The 23,493-nt window shown below is 58.8% G+C and overlaps 1 protein-coding gene across 2 annotated transcripts in view; it reads right to left on the bottom strand.

Moving 5' to 3' along the window:
- Nucleotides 1–23,493, bottom strand: part of HDAC5 (histone deacetylase 5) — a 41,566-nt gene that overhangs the window by 4,775 nt on the left and 13,298 nt on the right. The window contains exons 3-20 of one of the 2 annotated variants that reach the window (XM_047756856.1): nucleotides 23,102–23,176; nucleotides 10,478–10,737; nucleotides 10,241–10,385; nucleotides 10,015–10,129; nucleotides 9,358–9,488; nucleotides 9,075–9,221; nucleotides 8,854–8,966; nucleotides 8,433–8,564; nucleotides 7,976–8,198; nucleotides 5,895–6,106; nucleotides 5,131–5,421; nucleotides 3,999–4,164; nucleotides 2,598–2,731; nucleotides 1,855–1,975; nucleotides 1,360–1,409; nucleotides 1,092–1,199; nucleotides 439–494; nucleotides 233–320 (exon numbers count right to left, since the gene is read on the bottom strand). In XM_047756856.1, the coding sequence (XP_047612812.1) occupies nucleotides 233–320; nucleotides 439–494; nucleotides 1,092–1,199; nucleotides 1,360–1,409; nucleotides 1,855–1,975; nucleotides 2,598–2,731; nucleotides 3,999–4,164; nucleotides 5,131–5,421; nucleotides 5,895–6,106; nucleotides 7,976–8,198; nucleotides 8,433–8,564; nucleotides 8,854–8,966; nucleotides 9,075–9,221; nucleotides 9,358–9,488; nucleotides 10,015–10,129; nucleotides 10,241–10,385; nucleotides 10,478–10,737; nucleotides 23,102–23,176 (2,567 nt within the window). The remainder of the gene's footprint in view (nucleotides 1–232; nucleotides 321–438; nucleotides 495–1,091; nucleotides 1,200–1,359; nucleotides 1,410–1,854; nucleotides 1,976–2,597; nucleotides 2,732–3,998; nucleotides 4,165–5,130; nucleotides 5,422–5,894; nucleotides 6,107–7,975; nucleotides 8,199–8,432; nucleotides 8,565–8,853; nucleotides 8,967–9,074; nucleotides 9,222–9,357; nucleotides 9,489–10,014; nucleotides 10,130–10,240; nucleotides 10,386–10,477; nucleotides 10,738–23,101; nucleotides 23,177–23,493) is intronic. The other variant, XM_047756857.1, reaches the window with a different exon arrangement.

The raw sequence follows: 23,493 nt of genomic DNA, 5'->3' as shown, positions 1-23,493 counted from the left end.
GGGAACCTCCATGTGCTGCGGGTGCAGCCCTAAAAGGCAAAAAAAAAAAAAAAAAAACCACTTTGGGGTCCTCTCCTAGTAAGGAGGGAGCCCCATGGGACTGTGAGGGCTGGGCTAACACTCCAGCAGGAGGGTATAAGGTGACTCAACAGCGGGGGCTGAGGAAGAGGGGGCAGGGCCGGGGCGGGGGCTTCCTGAAGGCTGCTCCTGGTCCCCTGGGTCCACTGCCTACCCAGTCCACGATGAGAACCTTGCCCACGTTCAGCTTCTGCTGCAGAAGTTTGGTTGTGATGGCTACAGAGTTGAAGAAGCAGAATCCCCTGGGGAAAAAGGGGCCAGGAGTCAGCCTTGGTGGAGGTGTGCTGCCCGTGTCAGCTCTGCCGGGAACGAGGCCGGGTGAGGGCAGTGGGCCCGGGGCAGGGCTGGGGTGACACTCACATGGCTGTGGATTCCTCCGCGTGGTGGCCTGGGGGCCGGATGATGGCAAATCCATTCTGAAGAGGTACAGGGAGACGCAGGCAGGCAGGCAAGGTGGCCATGGAGGGGGTGGACACAGAGGGCAGCATAAGCCGGGCAGGGAAGAGAACACAGATCAGAAATATAAATCCTATGATCTTTGGGAACACAGGCCAAGGGCCTCACGGATGGGCAGATACCTTCTCTGGCCGGAGACCCATGAGAGCACCAGGCATTATTAGTGCCCCTTGGTGGCTCTCTTTTTTTTTGCTTTTTAGGGCCATACCCACGGCATATGGAGGTTCCCAGGCCAGGGGTCAAATTGGAGCTGTAGCTGCCAGCCTCTCCCACAGCCACAGTAATGCTGGATCCTTAACCCATAGAGGGAGGCCTGGGACCGAACCCATATCCTCATGGATACTAGTTGGGTTCGTTATTGCTGAACCACGACAGGAACTCCCCCTTGGTGGCTCTCTTTACCCCCTAGCCCCAAGCTGGCCTGGAGCTATCACCTCCTCCCCACGCTGGCACCTGAGAGCTGGGGATGGTGCCTTACCGAAGGGAAGGCCGAGGCTGCTCCCCTACACACACACACACACACACACACACACACACACACACACACACACTCTCACCTTGAGCTCCCCCGCAGCCACCTTGAATGCCAGCTCCACCAGGCAGCCCACCGCCATGCGCACAGCACTGGAGGAGTGCATCTCATTCCACACCGTGTCGCTGTCCACCTGCAGGGGCAGGAGAGCAGGCTTCAGCGTGCCCCCTGCAGGGGGAGGGCAAGAATGGGGTGGGCACCTGGATGCGGGGCCAGTAGCTGTGGTGGGCAGGAAGGGAGGGGCAGAGCTGGGAGCATCCCCCGCCCATCCCCACTGGCAGGTACCTACTCACCCCGATGCCCCCGCAGGGCAGCACAGCATACATCTTCTGGCTGATGGGGCCTGCAGGGAAGACGGACAGAGCTACTCTGGAAGCTGTCCCAACTCCCAGGGTCACAGGTTGGGGTGTGCACAGGGCAGCAAGCTCAGTCACAGAAAAAGAAGGTGAGAGCCCAGCCCAGGACAGGCCTCTGTGCAGCCCATGCTAGTTATCTGGGGGGACATCCTACTTTGGGGCAGATGGCCAAGAGATAGAGGCCTGACAGGTTAGGGAGAAGAGCAAAGCCCATCACCAGGCCTGACCTGTCACCTCCCATCCCCCTGCACGCACCCCACCAGCATGCTCTAGCCTATGTGAATGTCGCCCTCTGGAGGTGGTCCATGTGGCAAATGTACCCGGGGAGACCCACTTGCCTGCGATGGTGGTGGTCTTCCTGACAGTCCCAATGACCCCGGGAGGCAGCAGACCTGGCCCTGCCCACACCCCGCCCACCGGCCTCTGGCTCACCCAGCAGCTTCTTGCTGTCCAGCTTCTGGCGGTTGAGGGGGCTGGTCCCATAGAGCAGGGTGTGGTACTCGGAGTGCACCGTCTGGATCTCGTCCAGCGTGGCTTTGCGACCCCGAATTCGCTGCCACGGGAGAGCAGGAGGAGAGGCTGGTGTGAGGGCTGGCACCCCAGGCCTAGCTCCCCCCGGAAACCCCGCTCCTCTCTCTGCCCACAGCCTGGGACACGGGGAGCCACTTTTTGTGTGTGTGTCTTTCTTTTTAGGGCCGCATCCGCAGCACATGGAGGTTCCCAGGCTAGGGGTCCAATCGGAGCTGAAGCCGCTGGCCTACACCAGGGCCACAGCAATGCAGGATCCGAGCCACGTCTGCGACCTACACCACAGCTCATGGCAACGCCAGATCCTTAACCCTCTAATCGAGGCCAGGGATCGAACCTGCATCCTCGTGGATGCCAGTCAGGTTCCGTTAACCGCTGAGCCACGACAGGAACACCGGGAGACACTTCCCATCCTCAGGAGAGCCAAAGGTTTTTCAGAAAGTATGCCCCGGTCCCCCGGGGATCCCAGGCCAGGAGCCTCCCCCATTCAGCTGGGGACCGTGGGGGAAAGAGGCTACAAGGATGGTACTGGGAGGTGGCTGGGGGCCCGAAGTCAGGGATGGAAGAGAGGATGCGGAAGAGGCACGGAGAAATACAAAGGCTTTCACTGGGTTTGAGGTGGAGGCTGGAAAGAGGGGCTCCCTTACCTCACACTTGCTGAGCAGGCCTGTTTCCTGCAGCCGGGACCAGATGCTCTGGATCCGGCCAGCGTGCTCCGGGTGCACGTGTGTGTTCCCGCACATGCACTGGTGCTTCAGCATGAACGTGTCATAGACCACACCTGGGCCGGAGACACACCTGTCAGCCAGCCCTGCTCTGGGCCGGGTCACAGCCTGGCCACTGCCATCCTCGGCCAAGCTCCCTGAGCTCTCCCCAGACCACCCTGGTCCCCGCACCTCCTCACGGCCACTCCAGCCACCCTCGCACACACTCACCTAAGCCTCCCCGCTCCTGCAATTCCCTCCCTCCATCTCTGCCTAAAAACAGCCTCCCTGCTCCTTAAGCTTCCGCCAAGCTGCCCTTGACAATGCCATTGGTTTTCAGTTTTTCTGGGGTTTTCCAGGGTTTTTTTTTTCTTTTCTTTTTTTTTTTTGGCCACCCCTTGGCATATGGAGTTTCTGGGCCAGGGATCAGATCCAAGCCCGTAGTTGCGACCTATGCCACAGCAGCAGCAATGCCCAATCTTGAACCCACTGTGCCAGGCCGGGGACTGAACCTGCATCCTGACGCTGCGGAGACACCGCCAATCCTGCTGTACCACAACAGGAACTCCCTTCCATCAGCTGTGACCTCTGCCCACCATGCCCCCAACACTGTATCCTCCTCATGGCACATCCTCCCTGCCCCCTCCTGCCACACCCCCTGTGTGCTGCCTCTACTTCCCCTCATGCCACACTGCTGAGATGGGACCATCCTCAGGCAGCTATGCCCCCTTGGAGCACAGCACAAGCCAGCTTCACATGACAGAGCCCCTTGGAATGGTCTACGGCCTCACCTCACTCTTTTTTTTTTTTTTTTCAGGGCCGCACCTGCAGCATATGGAGGTTCCCAGGCTAGGGGTCCAATCGGAGCGACAGCTGCCGGCCTATACCACAGCCACAGCAACGCAGGATCCAAACTGCCTACACCGCAGCTCAGGGCCACGCCGGATCCTTAACCCGCTGAGTGGGGCCAGGGATAGAACCCACATCCTCATGGACGCTGTTCAGATTCGTTACCACTGAGCCACAGTGGGAACCCCCGAGGCCTCATTCTTGACCTCAGTGGTGGGAGTTGGGGGCCCTGAAAAAGATGCTGCCCCAGCAGGTAGGGACACTCACCATCCTCTCTGCAAGGCAGAGGCTGCCACCGTTACCAGAGACGGCTGCGGTGCGCAGGGAGAGAGTGAGGGCTGGTTTTCCCTCCCTTCGGGGTGCTGTGAGGGGCCCTGGCAATGCCTACAGGGCAGGGGCCGTATCTTATCTCTTCACGATGCCCCCAAGGCTGGGTGCCAAGCACAGACCCCTGGCACATGATGGAAGGACAGCTATGGGGCCGGGGTAGCTCACCTGTGGTGAAGAGGTGCTTGGTGGGCTGGTCTGGGGGGCTCTTCATGCCCCCTGGGGCAGCAGGTGAGGACTGGGTGCGGCCCAGGGCCTGGTGGGGCACAGTGGCCAGGCTGAGGGGTGCCTGGTACACCTGCAGCGGCTGCAGCTGCTGGGCATCTGCAAACACCTGGGAAGGAGGAGAGCAGGATGGAGCCTGCGTGAGGCTTTAGCCTGAGATGGAAGCGAGGACAGGCGCCCTGGGGCCTCTGGAGGCGCCCAAGCCAGCCCTTCTCTTCCCGATCTCCTTCCCCCACCTCCTCCCTCCCGGGCCTGGAGACGCTCCAGCCTTCAGCCTTCGCCATCGCCATCTCCATCTCTGACGAGACGGGGAGGGATGGGGGGATGCGATGAGTCACGGGTACCGGAGCAGCATTGAGGTAAGCGGCTGGGAGGGACGGGGGCGTGGGAGGGGGGTGGGATGAGTCAGGCCCGGAGGGCTCAGCTGTGTCCGCAATGAATGGAGTGCATGCCAGGCGCCGGGGCAGACTGTAGTAACAGTGGGGGCGTGTGTGTACACACACGCACACATGCACGCAGAGACCGACGCACAACCGGCCCTACACAGGCAGAATATACAGAGACCATGCGCACATGTGCACACACACACACACAGAGGCGGGGCAACCACAGACTCTGGGAGGGGCTGGTAGATGGGGGCACAGATAACTGAGACGGATACAGGCGGCTCCCTCCCTCCCATGGCCCCCGTCTCCTTCCTGCTCCCCTTCTGCTCTCTTCATAAGGCTGCCTCTGCTCAGCCTGGACTGCAGACTGGCGAGAGCAAAGGGCAAAGGTGGAAAGATGGCAAGGGAGTTACCACTGTGGTGCAGTGGGTCAAGAATCCAACTGCAGCAGTTCAGGTTGCTGCAGAGGCATGGGTTCAATCCCCAGCCCAGCACAGTGGGTTAAAGGATCTGGCGTTGCCACATCTGCAGCGTAGGTAGAAGCTGGGGCTCAGATCTGATCCCTGCCCCTTCCGGGAACGTCCATATGTCACAGGTACGGTTATGAAAGTAAAAAATTAAAATAAAATAAAAAAAAAGACAGACAGCAGGGAGGACGGAGGAGTGGTGATCCAGGGCAGAGGGGGTACCTTTTTGTAACCAGCACTGGACTCCTCCAAGTCGGGGCCCTCCTCAGCACCACTCTCGCCCGCCTCATCCTTGACCTGGATACAATCCTCCTCCTCCTCCTCCTCTTCCTCCTCCTCCTCTTCCTCCTCCTCCAGGTCTTCCTGTGTGCTCTCGCTCTCCGTGGAGCCTTCTCGGGGGATGGTCAGGGCTCCCTCCCCCAGCAAGGCCTCCTGCTGCTCCGTCAGCTCCTCCTCTGTCTCCTCCGGGTGGGTGGTGGGCTGCCGGGGCAGCTCCCCAGTCTTGGTGAGGATCTGGGAGCAGGGCGAGAGGCACATCAGCTGGGAGGGGGCTCGGCTGTGCAGCCAATGGCCAGGAGAGTCTATCCTTCCCTCCTCCCTCCCCGGCAGCTGCCCAACCTATACAGGGCTTAGATGTGAATTAGAAAAGGTAAGGCTGGAGTTCGCACTGGGGCTCGGCAGCATCTTGGGAGGGCTGGGATGCAGGCGCGATCCCCAGCCTGGCACAGTGGGTTAAAGGTCCAGCGTAGCCGCAGCTTCAGCTTAGATGGCACCTTCAGCTCAGATCTGATCCCTGGCTCAGGAACTCCATATGCCACAGGGTGGCCAAAAAAATGAAAGAAAAGGAAAGAGAAAGGCAAGGTGGCTCCTCTGATGAAGCCCGGGGAATGGCCCGGGGTGTCCTCCCTGCTCCCGTGCTGCCAGCCTGGTACCCTCCTATCTCCTGCCCCCAGCTCAGCCCTGGACATTTGCTTCTCCCAGCTCACCTTGCCCAGCTGCAGCTGTTGCTGCTTCTGCTTCTCCAGGAATTGCTGGTGCTGCTGCTGCATGACCAGCTGCTGCAGGGCCTGGGGGCTCTGGGGCAGCGGCGAGGACTGAGTGCGGCTCAGGGGCCGGTGCCTTGGGAGCTTGCCCACCGTCCGCATGCTGGTGGCCACGCGTTCACCCGTCACCAGCGGGGACTGCCCGTGGAGTGGCACTGTGGGGGGGGGGGGAGTAACCCTCACTGTCAGGGCATCAGGCTCCCCCCTCCCACCCCCAGATGCTCCCTCACCTAGAACGCATCCACCTACATACTCAGGAGAAAACTAGGAGGGGCCTGGGGAATGCTGCCCCCAAACCTGAATCTCCCTCTTCCTCCCCACAATCAAACAGTCTTACAGCTCAGAGCCACTGCCTCCAGCCAGCCTTCCTGGATTCACCATTCTCTCCTTTTGATTCAGTTACTACTGCACAGATCGTCTCAGGCCCTCCGTGAGAGTGAACAAGGACTAGTGCTCTCTCCAACTGCAAGACACCTCCCTGACCATGGACTTGGCTCTGCCTGGCTGGGAAGGATCACGTGTCTTTTAAGCAGAACCTCTTCGCATACTACCAGCTACTCATAGACTGACTGTCCAAAGCTGTGCTGGCCAACCCCACAGCTGCCAGCCACATGTGACCATTGAGCGCATGAAGTGTGGCCTAAGCTGAGATGGGCTCCAGTGTGAAATACACACTGGATTTCGAAGTAAAATATTTCATTGCCGTTTTTATTCATTATATGTTCCAATCATAATATCCTAGATATACTGAGTTCAGTATGTGTTACTAAAATTAATTTCACCTGTTTCTTTTTATTTATTTATTTATTCTTTGGCCACACCTGTGGCATATGGAAGTTCCCAGGCCAAGGACCCAATCCGAGCGGCAGCTTCGACCTATGCCCCAGCTGCAGCAACACCAGATCCCTAATACATTGCGCCAGGCCAAGGATCGAACTGGTGCTCCCATAAAGACAATGCCAGATCACTTATCCACTGCACCACAGCAGGAACTCCTCTTTTTACACCTTTAAATATGGCTACTAGGCCACTTTAAGTACATACATGAGAGTTCCCGCTGTGGCACAACAGGATTGGTGGCGTCTTGGAAGCACTGGGAAGCAGGTTCAATCCCCCATCCGGTACAGCGGGTTAAGGATCTGGCATTGCCGCAACTGCAGCTCGGATCTGATCCCTGGCCCAGGAACCCCATATGCCTCGGGGGCGGCCTAAAATAGGGTGGGGAGGAAGTACACGTACAGGAGTTCCCATCGTGGCACAGCAGAAACAAATCCGACTAGGAACCATGAGGCTGCAGGTTCAATCCCTGGCCTTGATCAGTGGGTTAAGGATCTGGCATTGCCATGAGCTATGGTGTAGGTCGCAGACACAGCTCAGTTCCAGCATGGCTGCGGCTGTAGCTCCACTTGGACCCTTAGCCTGGGAACCTCCATATGCCACAGATGTGGCCGTAAAAAGAAAAAAAGCCAAAAAAAGGTACATTGGAGTTCCTGTTGTGGCTCAGTGGTTAACAAACCCGACTAGGAACCATGAGGTTGCGGGTTCGATCCCTGCCCTTGCTCAGTGGGTTAAGGATCTGGTGTGGCCGTGAGCTGTGGTATAGGTTGCAGACACGGCTCGGATCCCAAGTTGCTGTGGCTCTGGCGTAAGCAGGTGGCTACAGCTCCGATTGGACCCCTAGAACAGGGAACCTCCATATGCCGCGGGAGCAGCCCTAGAAATGGCAAAAAGACCAAAAAAAAAAAAAAAAAGGCACATATACAACTTGTGTTGTGTTTCTCCTGGACAGCACTGCCCTGGAACACGAGCTCCATTCCAATACAGACATAGGAACAAGGTCCAGCAGGCTGTCGCTACTCAATACTGTCTGCAGGAAGGGCAAGAAATCAATGATGCCACCGAGGGGAGCTGTGACAGGGCTGGAGGGTATCCCTGGCTACTTCTCCCTGAAGGCTGGTCCCACCTTGAGCCCCCAGAAGGGGGGGACCCACACCCTCTCCTTGCACAGCCAGCTGCCCACTCACCCGCGATGAGGGTGCTCTGCTGCCGGGCCTGCTCCAGCAGCAGCACGTGCTGCAGCAGGGAGGCATGCCCGTGGGGGCTCGTGTCGCCCTCCAGTGCCACGCCCAGCAGGCAGCCGGGGATGGAGGATGTGCTCATGAACTTGCCCGTCAGTGCGCCACCCTGCCGCAGGGACTGGAGGGCCTGCCTCTCGGCCTCCTGCTGCGTTGACAGCTTCGGGGAGGCCTGCGGGTGGGGAGGGGAGATGGAAATGAGGGAAGAGTTTATGCCGCCCCTAGTCCTGCCAGCTTTGGACCAGCGTCCCTCCCCTACTCTCCGCCCTCGCCCCCACCACCAAGCTCCGAGGAGGGCCATCTGAGCTCCATGGGGACCTTGGGAAGACAAAAGCCCCAGCTGGGGGCATCCAGGACCAAAGATGTCAACACCAGAGGGAGGACAGGGTATGTGCCCCGCACTTACGGTGAGGTGCGAGTTGGTGACAGTGACCGTGGCCTGCAGCCCTAGGGAGATGTTGGGCAGAGAGGGAGACGTGTAGAGGCTGAACTGGTTGGGGGAGCTGTCCAGAGGGAGGGCCCGGTGCTGGGGGAGCATCTGGGGAGCAGTTGGGAGAGACAGGCATGAGAGCAGGCAAAGGGGGGCCACCTGGGGCTGAGGCCGAGGGCTCTGAATGGCACCCCGCTTCCCGGACCAAGCCCCACCTGGGGGGCACTGAGAGATCAGAGCCATGAGACCCATGGGACAAATCCCACTTTGGGGCAACAGGTCCCTCCAGCCTGTCCACTTGGGCAGAGAGCTCCCTCGTGGGCACTCTTAGCCAGACAGACCAGATGGGACAGAAAGCAGCTGTGGCCCACCCGCCCAGCCCTTGGCAGGCCTGTACCTCGGTGGGGATGTTGGGGACTGAGCCCGTAAAGCCATTCTCGGCGATGGTGCTGTGCGAGCTGTTGGGAGAGCTGGGGCCGGAGCCTGGAGCACTGTTACACACGGATGACACTACGGGACAAGTGGCTGTCACCTGGGCCTGCTTGGAGCCATGCCCACCGCCGCCCCCCCCCAATTCCCCGGCCCCCCTCCCAACAGGAACAGGAGAGGAGCCCTTACCCCCAGGCCCGGCACCCGTGATCTCAACAGCTCTCTTCTTAAAGGTGCTAATGACAGTGCCATCCTTGCGACGCAGGAGGGGACTGCTTCTCCGCTCGGCCACCTTCTGCTTTAGCCTCGAACGTACTTTCAAGTTGGGTTCAGAGGCTGGGGAGAAGACAACCGGGGCTCAGGCACATGCGCACAAACAGACACACCTGCATTCTGGCCCCTCCACATTCCCAGCCCCCCAACCCCACCCCCCAGGAGCCTTATTCTGGGAGACCAGGCTGCACGCACTCACCTGTTTTGCGGAGGGGGAAGTCATCGCGGCTGTCGTAGGGCCCAAGCAAAGGCAGCTTGTAGGAGGGAGGCGTCCCCGGGGGGCCGCTCTGGGGAGGGGAACTCTGGTCCAAAGAAGCATGGTGGGCTCCCCTGCCCGGTGCAGGAAGGGAATGGAAACAGATCTAGGTTATCACCCAGCCTGCTGGACCTGCCACCTAGCAATCTACATTTTTTTTTTTTTGTCTTTTTAGGGCCACACCCAGAAGTTCCCAGACTAGGGGTCAAATAAGAGCTGCAGCTGCCAGCCTACACCACAGCCATGGCAATGGGGGATCTGAGCCGAATCTGCAACGTATGCCGCAGCTCACAGCAATGCCAGATCCTCAACCCACTGAATGAGGTCAAGGATGGAACCCGCATCCTCATGGATACTAGTCGGATTCTTAACCTACTGAGCCACAACGGGAACACCGCCATCTACATTTATGAAGCATCCACAGCATCTGGGGATAGGAAGTGGATCCCGGAGAGGGAAGCAACAAGAGAAACCAGGGGTGGAAGTCTCATCTCCCAGGAGAGATTGCAGGGCCCCCATGTGGCTTCGGGCCAGGAAGCCACAGCCAGGCAGCCCCTGGGCAGAGCGCGTCTTTGATCCCTGACTGCCGAGAGCCATTACCAGCATTTGGGATGCTGCGGGAGGGAATGGTTGAGGCCGCCTGGTGTGGGCTCCTTTGACTTCGACAGGAGGAATTCCTGGAGCCTCAGCTTCACCTCAGTGCTGGCGATGGCACCTGCAGGACAGGGCACAGCTGACCTGGGAGGTCACGGCCAGGACCCCCACAACCGGGGCTGCCGGGGTGGGGTGGGAGTCTGGGCCAGCCCCAGGAGGCCCTAGGCCTTACTCTCTTTGCTCTTCTCCTTGTTTCGCAGGATGAGCAGCTGCTGCTCCAGCCGCTGCTTCTCCAGCTCCTCCTGCCGTTGCTGCTCCCGCTGCCGCTGCTGCTCCAGCTCCTGCTGCCTCTTGGCTGCCAGCATCTCCTGCTGCTGCTGCAGGGGTGCAGGGGGGAGGGAGGCAGGGTGAGCCAGGTCCGGGCGGGGGTCGGACGTCTGGGTGGCCCCCCCGCGCCCCCCTCGCTCACCTTGAGGTGCTTCTGCAGCTGGACCTCATGCTGCCGGGTCAGGTGGTCGTGCTGTTTCTGGAACTCGGCGAACAGGAGCTGCTTCTGCAGCTGCTGCTGCTGCTTGAGCGCCAGGAGCTCCTGCTGGAGTTGCTGCTCCCGCAGCGCGGGGTCCACGGGGCCTGCCAGAGCACCCCGAAGCTCCACGGGGCTGGGGCTGCCTCCTCCCCCGCCCCCCATGGAGCTGGGCATGGCTCCTGGCAGCACCGGCTTCACCTCCACTGCAGGAGAAGAGACAGGAAGGGGGTCAGCGGGCCAATCCCAGACCCCACCAGGCCTGGCAGCCTTGCCTGGGGCTCAGAAAGCTACCAGGCAGGACTATTAGACCCAAAGAGGATTGGGGGGGGGGGGAGCCAAATCCCTCTGCTCCCTGGATGACACCTTCTGCCTTCATTAAATGAGCTGGAAGGCATGTACTTCGATAAGAAAATGGGCAAAAGCAAAGCAGGGTACCTGAAAGGTTGCGAGGGCTCCAGACACAATATTGTCACTGACCGTTAAGGCCACCGGGCATTTTACGAGACTGACTTTATTGATAAGGAAACCGAGCAGAGGGGTTTAAGTAACATGACTAAAGACCTGCAGACAGGTGATCAAGGAATGAAGATGTCAATCCAAGTCCTTTGCTTCTAAAGCAAAAGGTGCTTCCTCCCCCACCTCTCAACCCCACACCCTTCCGGCCAAGAAGTCTACACAAGAGGAGAAACTGAGGCACAGAGGTGGGTTCTAGAAATGATGGAGCTGGCAACCAGGGCTCTCGGTAAGCCCAGGATAGGCCTGTGGGGACCCTCTGGCCATGCCCATCTGCTGCCCTTTTCTCTGCCCCACACCCAGCTGGGGCAGATGGGGCGGGAGGGTGAGGCTCTGGGAAGAGGGGGCGGGGCGGGAGCAGGAGGCCGCAGGGCCGGGGGGGTGCGGGGCTGCACCCGACCAGGGGCAGGAGGGGGCTGGGAGTCAGACTTGCTTCCTTTGCTGGATTATCTCCTTTCAACAGTTTTATTGTAATTACCCTGAAAATGCCGCTATATATAGAGCGAGCCAAACAGCAGCTGTGCCTGGGGGGAGGGGGAAGGAGAGAGAGAATGGGCGGGCGGCGCGGGGAGGAGGAGAAGGCAGGAAAGGAAAGGGAATCAGACAGGAAGAAGGGCAGTGGCAGGGGGCGGGGGCTGGCGCTGAGGCCAGATCCCAGGGAGAACCCGCTGGGAAGGGGAAAGCGGGGGAGGGACTGGCCGGGGCCCAAGACCAAGACCCGGACGCGCAGGGTCCGGGCCTCCAAGCAGACAATGGGCCGAGGGGTCCCCGGGAGGGGCAAGGGTTCCAGTGGACCAATGGGAAGGACAGGTCTCGACCTCTTGATCCCTGTACACTGTCCTCCCGTCACTGAATGTCACTCCCCACCCCTGCCCTGTGGTTGCCAGGGCAACCGGGCAAACACCACGCCAGCGGGGAGCCCCAAGCCCAGCCCACACTCCACGAAGCCTCCCGACACCAGCAGGAAAGGGAAGGCAGGCTACCCACGGCCCAGGAAGGAGGAAGTGAGAGAGGCAGGGCCCAGCCGGCTTGTTTCTCTTCCATTTCTTTTCCCAAAGACATGGCTCACGTTCCCCACTCTGGCCCAGGGAGGCCACGGGTAGTGGGGAAGACTTTCCGAGGGCAGGGAGGCCCTCTCCAGCCCAGGCCTGGAGAAGGAAAAACCCTGCTATCCCGAGGGCTGCCGTCGTCTCTGCGGCCTCGGCCTCATGAGCAGGCCTGTGCCCAGGGCCCCACCGCCACCCCTTATCAGGAGTGGAGAGGGAGCTGGGAGGAGGTGCTAAGGGCTGAGCTCCGAAAGGCTCCCACACCCATTGCAGTCTATGAGCCCGGATCTCCTCAGGGAGCCTGCAGAATGAGCGTCACCAAAGCAAGGGCAAAGCCTGCCGAAGGCCAAGGCCGTGCTACCTTCATGGCTGAACTTGGCCCCCGGGACCCCCGGAGCCGGGAGTGGGAGGTGGCCTGAGTGTAACATGGCACCCCACCCCTAGCCCTTCTCCCCCCAGCACCGCCAAGCACATTCCTCTGTGGTCTGCCCGCCAGCCACACTGACGACTCTGCGGCCACAATGCCAGAGCCACATCTGCAGGAGTGGCCAGATGTGGCCAGGAGGGTGGGGTTACACACACACACACACACACACACACACACACACACACACACACACAGGCTCACTTGCTTTCCCTCCCAACCCAGAACCAGGAGGAAAGGCCCTTGGAAACTGCAGGGGGTCCTCCTGGAAGTGACCGGCCCTTTGCAGGGTGCAAAAGCAGGGTGGCAGCAAGGAGCCAGCAGCCAGCCTCAGGTATCCCCGGCCCTGGAAACGCTCAGCAAGGCCCCATGCTGCTAGAGAGTTATCCCGTTCCTAGGCAAGGCCGGCTTGGCCCGTGGCACTCAGATCGCTCAGCCAAGAGGTGGACAGGCTTCAACCTGCTGCTCCCGGCAGTGCTGGGGCTGCGGGAGCCGGATGCCAGCCCGCCCGCCCAGGGAAGGGCAGGGGTCCAAGCACTCCTGGCTCCCAGCAGATAACCCTGCTTGGGCTGGAACTCCCGCCAGCCACGCTGGCTTCCCTTGCAAGAGCCCTGCAGAAAGGGCACGGGCTCCGGCAAGGGGACTCTCCTACCAGGGCTCCTGCACAGCCGCCACCGCCGCAGCCAAGATGCTAGGTCCTGCGCTGCAGTGGGAGCTGCAGCCCCATTGGTATGCAGGTGGTGGGGCAGCCAGCGGGCTCCGCCACACAGCCTTGTTCCCACACAAGCAGGAAGCACAGGCGACTCGAGAATATTAATCTGCGGACCCCATGGGGCCTGGAAAGGATGCAGCACCCCGTGGGTGAGCCAGGTAGTAACCTGGCTCCATCCCAGATGGAAGGAGCCGTGGCTGGGCAGCTAGAGTCACGGCAAGGGGGGAGAGAGGCACAGAGCCCCCCAAATGAGGTTTTCTGGGCACAAAACCTAGAGTCCGGCTAACCGTGCCGCCCGTTGAGGATCTGTGCCCTCTGCCAGCCTGGCATGAGCAGGGCAGGTGGCAGTGGCTGCCATGAGATCCAGGCACCTGGAAGGGGAGATGGGTGTGTCCTGATAGGAGGAGACTCTTGACCGCCGCCTGGTGGCCTGAGGAAGAGGGGAGGACCTCCGGAAAGGGACGAAAGGAGGCGGAGGGCGCTGGTCCCTAAGAGGACAGGCTGGAGAGTCTGGCAAGGACAGGCTAGGGGAAGGTCACATGGGAGGCACAGCTCTGGGTGGTCCCCCTACCCCGTAGCTGCAGGATGTCAGAGAGGAAGGCAGCACCTGAGGCAGGGACCTCCTGCAGAGGGAGACAGAAGGGCCCAGGTCTGCCGCTCCATGCTCCACTTCTTCCGGGGACTCTGACCCTGCCTCCTGGGAGAGCGGGCCTTAGGGACAAGCAGCAACAGCCCTCCTGTCCTCTGGCCCCCGGTAGGACTAACCATCACTGCCTCCCCGGAGAAGCCCCAGCCCAGGCAGCTGGGAGACAGCCATCAGCATGTCCCCGCACATCCAGGCTCTAGCTTAGAGGAGTACAATGTGGACAGGAGTCTTTCTTGTCTGGAAGGCTTTCAGTGAGAAGAGATTCTAGTTCCCCAGGCAGACTTGGTTTTGGTTCTTGTCTCTGCCACTCAGTAAGCTATGTGACCTTGGGCAACTTACTTGCCTTCTCTGAAATTCCATTTCCTCACTTATTTTTATTATTATTATTATTTTTTTTTTTTTGCTTTTTTGGGGCCCCACCAGTGGCATATGGAGGTTCCCAGGCTAGGGGTCCAACCGGAGCTATAGCTGCCAGCCTACGCCACAGCCACAGCAACGCAGGATCCAAGCCGCGTCTGCGACCTACACCACAGCTCACGGCAACGCCAGATCCTTAACCCACTGAGTGAGGCCAGGGATAGAAGTCGCAACCTCACGGTTCCTAGTTGGATTCATTTCTGCTGCGTCGCAGTGGGAACTCCTAGTTTCCTCTCTTAAAGGCACAACTGAGCAGGTACAACTGAGCAGCAACAGCCACATCCTAGTGACATTTCCTTCCCATGAGCTGGGCTTCCGACCTCTCCACGAACCCCATCAGCCCAGTGGGGGCTCCACAACAGATTCTTTGGGTAGCACAGCTTGGCTCCTCAGAGGTGGGGCGGGTGTCGATGCAGGTTCTGACAGGGTAACCTCTGGGATGACTGCCAGCACAGGCTTAGATGAAAAAGAGAGTGTCCAGGAAAAGGGACACTCCCCTGGAGCAGCCAAGGGATTCTAGGACACGAGGGACAGGTTTTAGCAGCACCTTTGGGAAAAGGGTTCAAAATAAAAAACAGATCTGGCTGCCCAAAAGCAAGGTCAAGCCTTCCTCCTGCTCTGAACACCTAAGCCATGCCCCAGGTCCCAGCCTGCTCTTGGAGAAGTCACCAACTCCAAAACCCCTGTGACCCGAACTCTAGCAGCAAGGAAATGGCACTTGGGATTCCCCTGAAGATGCCCGGAGGGAGGGGGCACCAGTGTGTGGACCCACCCAGCAGACCTAAAACACTTAACATTTGGCTCTCAAAAGACCCTGCTCCTGGAGTTCCTGTCGAGGATCAGTGGAAACGAATCTGACTAGCATCCATGAGGACACAGGTTCAATCCCTGGCCTTGCTCAATGGGTTAAGGATCCGGCATTGCCTTGAGCTGTGGTGTAGGCTGCAGACGCGGCTCAGATCCTGAGTTGCTGTGGCTGTGGCATAGGCTGGCAGCTACAGCTCCGATTCGACTCCTAGCCTGGGAACCTCCATATGCCGCTGGTGGGGCCCCAAAAAGATTAAAAAAAAAAAAAAAGAAAAGAAAGACCCTGCTCCTGGAAGCCACTGAACGGGCCGGGGGCGGGGGGCACCAGGGTACTGAGAGTGTGAGGGAGGGGTGCATTAAGTGGTTTGGAATGTCTACATAGGATGCAAGTGAGGCCTCTGCAGATAAACCCTGGGTCTGAAGAACTACTCTCAGAAAAGAGGGGAGAGGGAGAAAGGGACATTTGAGATGAACTGTTTCGGCTGCCACCTAACACAGATGAGGAAACCAAGGCTCCACGGCTGCTGTGCGGAGAACGCCACCACTTACGGGGCAGGGGCTCAAACCCAGGGGTTCTGACTCTTGGCTCAGGGGGGCTCCCTCTGAACACTGATCGCGTAGCACCCACTCCAGTGCAGGGCGTCCCCCGGGCTGAGTGAGGGCTGGCCCTGGACATCTGGCCCCTCCGGAGAGCATAGGGCCAGCTGCCCACCCTCCCGGGACGTGCCTTCCACCAGCACCCAGGCCCCCGGGAGCTCCTCTGGGGAGTCAGCGGCTGCCCTAAAGGTCTGATGACTTTGTTCCATCGTCCTGTCCCTCCGGAGAACGGGAAAAGGCTCTGGCCCTTTCCTGGCCTGGAGGGATTTTGGAGGGAGGCAGGGAACAGTTTCACACTCCTCCCCCTGCCGCCGCTGACCCCTCCCCACAAGGACGGTTTCCCATGATCTATTTCTGTGCTCTTACGTGACTAGGGAGGCCAATTTAGGCTCAACAGGTTCTACCACAATTCAGACGGCATTTCCACATGGGCGGGCTGGGGGTGACTCTCTCCCAGCAATTTTCACAACTCTTCATGCACCTCGAGCGCACACACTTCCCGTAATGGTTAAGAGCCAGGGCTCTGAAGTAAGAGAACACCTGGGTTGAAGTCAAGCTTCACCACTTCCTAGAGCAAGGCCCTGAGCACCCCTCCCGCCCCGTACCCCATTTGGGCATCCGTGAAATGGGCACAAGGATGGCGCCTGCCTCCCAGAGCTGTCGGCGCTCGGGAGAGATAACACACGCGGTGGAGCTTGGCACAGAGCCTGGGAAAATCTCGGGGTATGAGTCGAAGCTATTCATGCCTCCTGACATCCTTGTGTGTGTCCTGGACCCTGTCGGCAGTCACTGAAGCCTATGGACCACTTCTCAGAATGTTCCTTAAGTGTGTAAAATACAATACTCAGAATCACATTCAAGGCCAGTTCACAGACGGCCTGAATTCTTTTTTTTTTTTTTGCTTTTTAGGGCCACGCCCATGGCATATGGACGTTCCCAGGCTAGGGGTCGAATTGGAGCTGCAGCTGCCGGACTACACCACAGCCACAGCAACGCCAGACCAGAGCCACATCTGTGACCTACGCTGCGGTTTGCGGCAACACCAGATCCTTAACCTACTGAGAGAGGCCCGGGATGGAATCCACAACCTCACGGATACTAGAAGGGTTTGCAATGTGCTGAGCCACCACGGGAACTCCCCCTCTGTCCCTTAAAAGCATTACTTAACACAGACGAGCACGGGTTTTGGTACCTGCTCTTGGGACCCCAGCTCCCAGCAGAGTCTTCCCAGGAGTTCCCGCTGTGGAACAGGGGGTTAGGGATTTGTCATGGCTGCAGCTGTGGCATAGGTCAAAGCTGTGGCTCAGAGTGAATACCTGGCCCAGGAACTTCCACATGCCACAGGTATGCCCCCCCCCACACACACCAAAAAAAATCTCTCTGGGTTTCTGTGCCTTCGGCAGGTGACACCTCTCTCCCTAGTACTATTTCATATCCTCCTGGGGCCAGGACTCAGGAGACCCTAAGCCCATCTTTTCACAAGACAGAAGCAATGCGAAACTGACTTGAAAGACTCTTAGAACGTCACTGAAGGAAGGGCCCGCAGATCAGCAACTCAACTCCCCCAGCTGATAGAGGAGGAAAGGGAGGCCAGAGGTGGAAGAAATTTGTCTCAGGTACCGTGGAAAGGAGAGGGAGGAGCTGGGGCTTAATCTTAGGTCTTGTGGCTCTCGCCTCCCACCAAAAAATAGGGGCAATCTTGAAGGCTGCTCCTGATTTAATGAGAGATGGAGCAGAAAGCCAAACTCTGCATAAAGGATCCAAGGATCTAGACGGGGCACCTGGTCTAGAACACCAGAGGCCAGGAGTGCAGGTGCAAGGGGCCAAGTGAACGGAACCCCCAGAGTCCTCGAGGGAGACCGTGCCTCCGAAGGACCTTAGGCTGAAAGGCTGCAGGGTCCTGATGGGGGGCACAAAGCATCTCTCACCAGGGAAGATGGAGTTGTCACTGCTCCTGGGCCGCTCTCTGCAGAAGCAGATTCACTTCCTGCAGCCCAGCCATTTTCAGGAAACACTGGGCACTAAACTAGAGGCGATTAAAAAGGCACACTGGGAGTTCCCATTATGGCTCAGCAGGTTACAGACACGACTGGAATCCATGAGGATGTGGGGTCGATCCCTGGCCTCGCTCAGTGGATCAAGGATCCAGCATTGCTGTGACCTGTGGTGTAGGCCGCAGACACAGCTCGCAGACACAGCTCGGATCTGGTGCTCCGGTGGCTGTGGCGTAGGCCAGCAGCTGTAGCTCCTATTTGACCCCTCGCCTGGGAACTTCCATACGCCACAGGTGTGGCCCGAAAAGGCAAAAAAATAAATAAAGTAAAAAAGACACACTGACCATTCTAAGCCTGCCGCTGTTGCTGGGACTGTTGGCCCTACACCTGGGGTGGACAGCGGGGACCCCAGGGCAGACGCTCTGCCTCCACTCCCCATGCACAACCCAGCCCTGAGCATCCAGCAGGGAGCCCTGTCCACCTGGCCACTTGCCATAATCCCCTTTTCCCGGGTAGGGTTTTGACACCTGCTCCAAGCCTCTCAAGACAACCCCCTTCTCCAGACTGCCAGGCTGCTGGGAGATGGATCTGACTCTGGTTGGGGCAACAGCCTCCCTCCCTCTGCAGTAGGCCCTTCTCCCAGGAGTCCCAAAACCCACTGAGGCCTTCTAGGAAGATTGGCGACACCCACTGGCAAGATGCTAGGCCCCAGGGCCCCTGCCCACAGAACCCTCACTCCAAGTATGGGCTGAGCTACTCCCATCAGAATCATCTGAGATGCTGACTCCTGGGCTGCCCTATGGAATCCAAACATTGGGGTCAGGGGTTGGGGCAAGGCTTGAGAACCTGAATTTTTTTTATCTTTTTAGGGCCATACCCACAGCATACGGAAGTTCCCAGGCTAGGGGCTTAATCGGAGCTATAGAAGCCGGCCTACGCCACAGCCACAGCAACATAGGACCTGAGCCACAACTTCGACCTACACCGCAGCTCAGGGCAACGCCAGCTCCTTAACCCACTGAGTGAGGCCAGGGATCGAACCCATGTCCTCATGGATACTAGTCAGGTTCTTAACCCACTGAACCACAAGAGGAACTTGCAGCATTTTAATATATTCCCTTGGAGAGGTCCCTTGTGGCGCAGTGGGTTAAAGATCCGGTATTGTCACAGCAGCTAAGATTGCTGCTAAGGCAGCACAGGTTCAATTCCTGGCCGAGGAGCTTCCACATGCCAAGGGTGCAGCCAAGAGAGAAATACATAAATAAATAAATACCTTTACTATGTAGATAGGTTGTAACTGAAAGTTTGAGAACTACTTTCTCACAGTGTCCAGGCCTCCGGCTGGCTGTACTCATTTCTGCTGCCAACCTGACAGCTGTTACAGCTGTGCTCGTGGACACAGTTAATCTGATTTCCTGTCTGGCAGCTGTGCAGCAGTGAAGGGACAGCTGAGGGTCTCAAAAACAAGAAGAAGGGATGAAGGAGGAGGAGATGGGGGCAGGGAAGGCTATTAGAATGAGACAGGATATTCAGATTTGTTCCTGAGCCTTTCTCCGCCTTGGGCCAAAACCCCTATGGGGAGGAAAAGAGCTGATCAAGTGGTCCCCAGTATTTATAGAAAACAGACCCCTCTCAGAAATGTCAGGAGCCCCAGCCCCCCCCCCCCCCCCCCGCCCCAAGGTCAGACTGGTCTCTCTTGTCCAGGAGCACAAACTTCGAAAGCAAGACAGGCCCACCACATCCGGTTGTGCAGGTTGTGTACTGCACAATGGCACCCAACTGAAGGGGCAAGTTGGGAGCTGAAATCTAGTCCATGTCTCAAGGACTAAGCCATGCACTCTGGCAGGAGGATACCGCCACCTGGAAAGAGGGCTGCCTTTTAAAAACTTGCACTAGGGAGTTCCTGCTGTGGTGCACTGGAATCGGTGGTGTCTTGGGCGTTCTGGGATGCAGGTTTGATGCCCAGCCTGACACAGTGGGTTAAGGATCCAGCGTTACCGCAGCTTCGGCCTAGGTTGCAACAGATCTGATCCCTGGCCGGGGAACTCCATATGCCACGAGGCGGCCAAAAAAGGAAAAAAAAAAAAACAAACGAACAATAAAAATTTGGACAGGGAAGCTCTTGTGTGGGTTAGCGGTGGCCCTAGACCAAGACCTGAGTCCAAAGCCCTGCTGTCATTTACTGTGCAACCTTAGACAAGTTCTTAACCTCTCTGTTCCTCCTCAATTGCACAGCATAGTTATTAATACCTTCCTATGGGACATAAGGTAAGGAAAGCACCCAATACCCTTGTCATTTAATACATTATAATATTAATTCCCTTCCCACCCCATTCTCGCCCTTCCTACCTTCCCCACACCCGTACACCTCCGCACCCACCGACCTAGCCAAGCGTGGAATGATGTGAAGAATTTGAATACGAACATCCAGGGGAAACCCCAATACCGAAACCAAACCCCATGGCACTTCCCAACATCCACAGCATCCCTTCCTGGCATAAGCGGGATTCACACCCGCCCTCACTGGGGAAAGAAGACTCCTCCTCCACGCCTGCTTTTAACATCCTGCGCGTTGCCCAGGCAGCAGCTCTGCCCAGTTCAGGCCGGAGGGAAGCCCAAGGCCCAGGAGGAGGGAAGCCCAAGGCCCAGGAGAAGGGAGGCGGGGATCCCCCAGCACTGAATCCTTGGGAATCCCGCACCAGAGTTCACGCTCCTGGGCTTCCTGAGCCTGGACCAAGACTGAATGAGACAGGGGAGCCGGCCGTGTGCTGGGCTGCTGCAGAGAAGCCAGGCAGAGACCCCATCCATCAAGAAAGACCTGATAGCACTAGCAGAAGCTGTCATTTGTCCCCCTCCTCAAGCGGAAAGAGCCAAGAATACCCCGCACCCTTCACGGGCTCGCCTGCCAAGACTGTGGCTCGCCCACCAGGGCAACTTACCATATCTGTCTAGTCACCCAGAGGGCCAAGCCCCAGAATAGAGCCCAGGAATCCTGCTGTCAACCCTGGATGCCAGCCCCCTCAAGCAATATTCATTCATCCATGTGCCAGGCACCATGCTAAGTGATGGGGGAATGGCAGTGCCCAAGACAATCCAGAGAGCAAAGGATGCCCCCGAAATAGGGTTCCAAAGATTTGCTGCTGGAGTGGGCAAAGAGTCCAGGGCACACAGCCCCTTTGCCCCAAACCCTCAGGCCGAGGAGGCCTGGTGACACACACTGCCCAAGAAGCGTCCCTGGACACCTGCTTTTTCAGCCACAGGCTTTTGCATCCTGTCTGGAGACTGATCAAGAGATGGGGAGAGGAGGCGTGGGGGGGGGGGGTGCAGAGGGGGGAACACCAGGCTGCCTGGGCGCTCAGGGCCGTGTTTATCCAGGGTGGATTTTTTTTTAACCCAAAGGTTAAAGCGTTTCTATTTGAAACATCTATTTACATTCCAGAGTCCAAAAAAAAAAAAAAAAAAGAAACAAGGCAGCCGAGCTCCAGGCCTATATCTGTCCCCAGTCGCGTCACAGACACAGCATCAGAGCTGCGCACGGGGAACATTCTTAGCCCTCTCCCCGAGCCGCTGAGGTGACTCACGCCTCCCTCCTGCCAGCCTGGACCACGCCATCGCTCAGAAGGCTAGGCAGTGTGCGTGTGTCGGGTGGGAGGGCACGGGGATCCGGAGAGCAGGACTGGCAGGGGGTGGGGAGGTGTCTATGCAAGAAGAGGGAGCCTTAGAGAAGGAATGGGGATAGCGGGGTTCCAGCCAGCAAGGATTCTGGGCCCAACGTGAAAGAGGATGAGAGGAGGAAACTTCGGGCCAACCACCAACTGCTTCTGGGAGGCAAAGGACAGGGGGACAGGGCAAGAAGGGTGGATCGACAGGGTATCTGCCAAATGAGGTGGAGCTGCCATCGAGCAGATGCTTTGCAGTCAGCCCTTTGCTTTCCAAGAGACCACCTGGACTCCCAGCAAGAGGTCAAGCAGGGGAGTCAGCAGGCAGCATCTTTACCTAGACCCGGGGGTTCGGCTAGACGAGAGCTAGACCAGCCCTCCCGGCTCATGGCTCACACCCCGGCCAGGGGACCTCGGAGAGACTCTGCACTGCTGGCCCTAGGGTTACGCCTCCACCCTGGGGCCTGCGTGGGCACCCTCAGGGCTGGTCCCCAGGATTATGCCCCTACCAAGAGAGGCTACACAGGCATCCCCGCCCAGGCAGATAGGAGGCCTTGTTTGAAGGGTATTCCAGACCTTCCCCAAACCTTCATGCTCTGACACATCCCAGTCCAGCCACAACATTATCCCTGGACAGCCTGGAGCCAAATCACAGGTACCCAGGCAGACACGCGGCTCCCACCTTCCGATTCAAAGCGTGGGACCCACACCTACGTCTCCAGAGGCAAAGACTCCCCATACACACACACACACACACACACACACACACACACACACACACACACACACACACACACACACACACACATCCACGCCCCAGTGCCAAGACACTGCCAGGAGGGGCCAAGCGGGCATGGCTCCAGCAGGCCCCTCCTTAAAGGAAGCATCTTGTGGTGCCGGCCTGGTGAGGAGGCTGTGCCAGAAAGGCTTGATGCTGCCAACAGGTTCCTGGGAAGGAGGGTGGGAGTGGCCCAGCTCTGGGGGACCCCACCCCCAGCCACGAGCCAAGAGTCCCTGCTGAGAAGGTGGGAGGACCAGGGAGTCCTCAAGCGTATGAACCCAAGTGACATCCCTGCATCCTCGTGTTCTGGGAACAAACCAAGGCCCAGGGAAAGGAGAGATATGGAGGAGCCAGGAGCCAAGGCCGCCAAGGCCCCCAACATCCCGGCTGCCAGGCTCTGCCTAACTCTACCACGAATGCATCAAGCCTCCTCCCCAGGCGCCCGATTCCCAGGGCACTCCTGATGGGCAACCAGCAGAAATGCCGGCACTGGATTCACTGACCCCAAGAACTCAGCCAGAGGAGTAGGGGGTAGCCTTTATTCTTACAGACACTCCGGCTCTAACTTTTCTTCCTTTGCCCAGACCTGGGGAACGGGCAGCCTGGAGGCAGGTCAGTGACCCACTTCCTCCCCTCTGACCACAGTGCCAACTAGGCCAGGATCCTCTAGTAATCCACAGCCCCCAGCAGCCCATGCTGACCCTGCTGGAGGCCAGAGGGCCTCGAGGAGCTGCAGCTGAGTGCAGCCGAGGGCACGGTGGGAGGACAGGTTTTGGCCCCGGGGGAGAGCAGGGAAGCCCATCTCAGGGAGCACACACCCGCCCCCTGAGAGCGCACATCCTCAACAGAGACCGCCAGAAAGATCTAAGCGGGATCCCATCCGGGGGAGACGCGAGACTCGGAGCCAGATGCTCAGCCTGAGACAAGGGTGCCCCATGGCAGAGGGCAGGCGGGGACACCGAGGCACTTACCTGCCACAGGGATGCCGTGTAGAGGGGTCCGAGGCAGGATTTCCAAGGATGGTTCCCGGCCTTGCATCCCATCTGCTGAGAAACAGGATTCCGTCTCATAGATGGTCTGCAGCATCTGCACGAGCCCCTGAGCCTTGGGCACCAGCAGCATGCCAGGGAGGGGGCCGCCCGAGGCGGGAGTCGGCCCAAGGGAAGGTGGTGGGGCAGGGCCCTCGCTGCTCAGGGGCTCGCTCCCTCAGGCCACGGCTGCTCGGGGACCGCGCTGTGGGGAGGAGGTGCCTCGTCCGGCCCCGGCCCTCCCGGTCCTCCCTGCCGCAGGAGGAGCCTGGAGGCCCTGGAGCCACAGGCCCAGCTCCCCTCTAGAGGGCGGGGGGCATCCGACCACCGGCCCT

The sequence above is a fragment of the Phacochoerus africanus genome, chromosome 14 (assembly GCF_016906955.1).
Source record: "Phacochoerus africanus isolate WHEZ1 chromosome 14, ROS_Pafr_v1, whole genome shotgun sequence".
Classification (NCBI taxonomy): Eukaryota; Metazoa; Chordata; class Mammalia; order Artiodactyla; family Suidae; genus Phacochoerus; species Phacochoerus africanus.
This window is presented reverse-complemented; position numbering and strand designations above follow the sequence as displayed.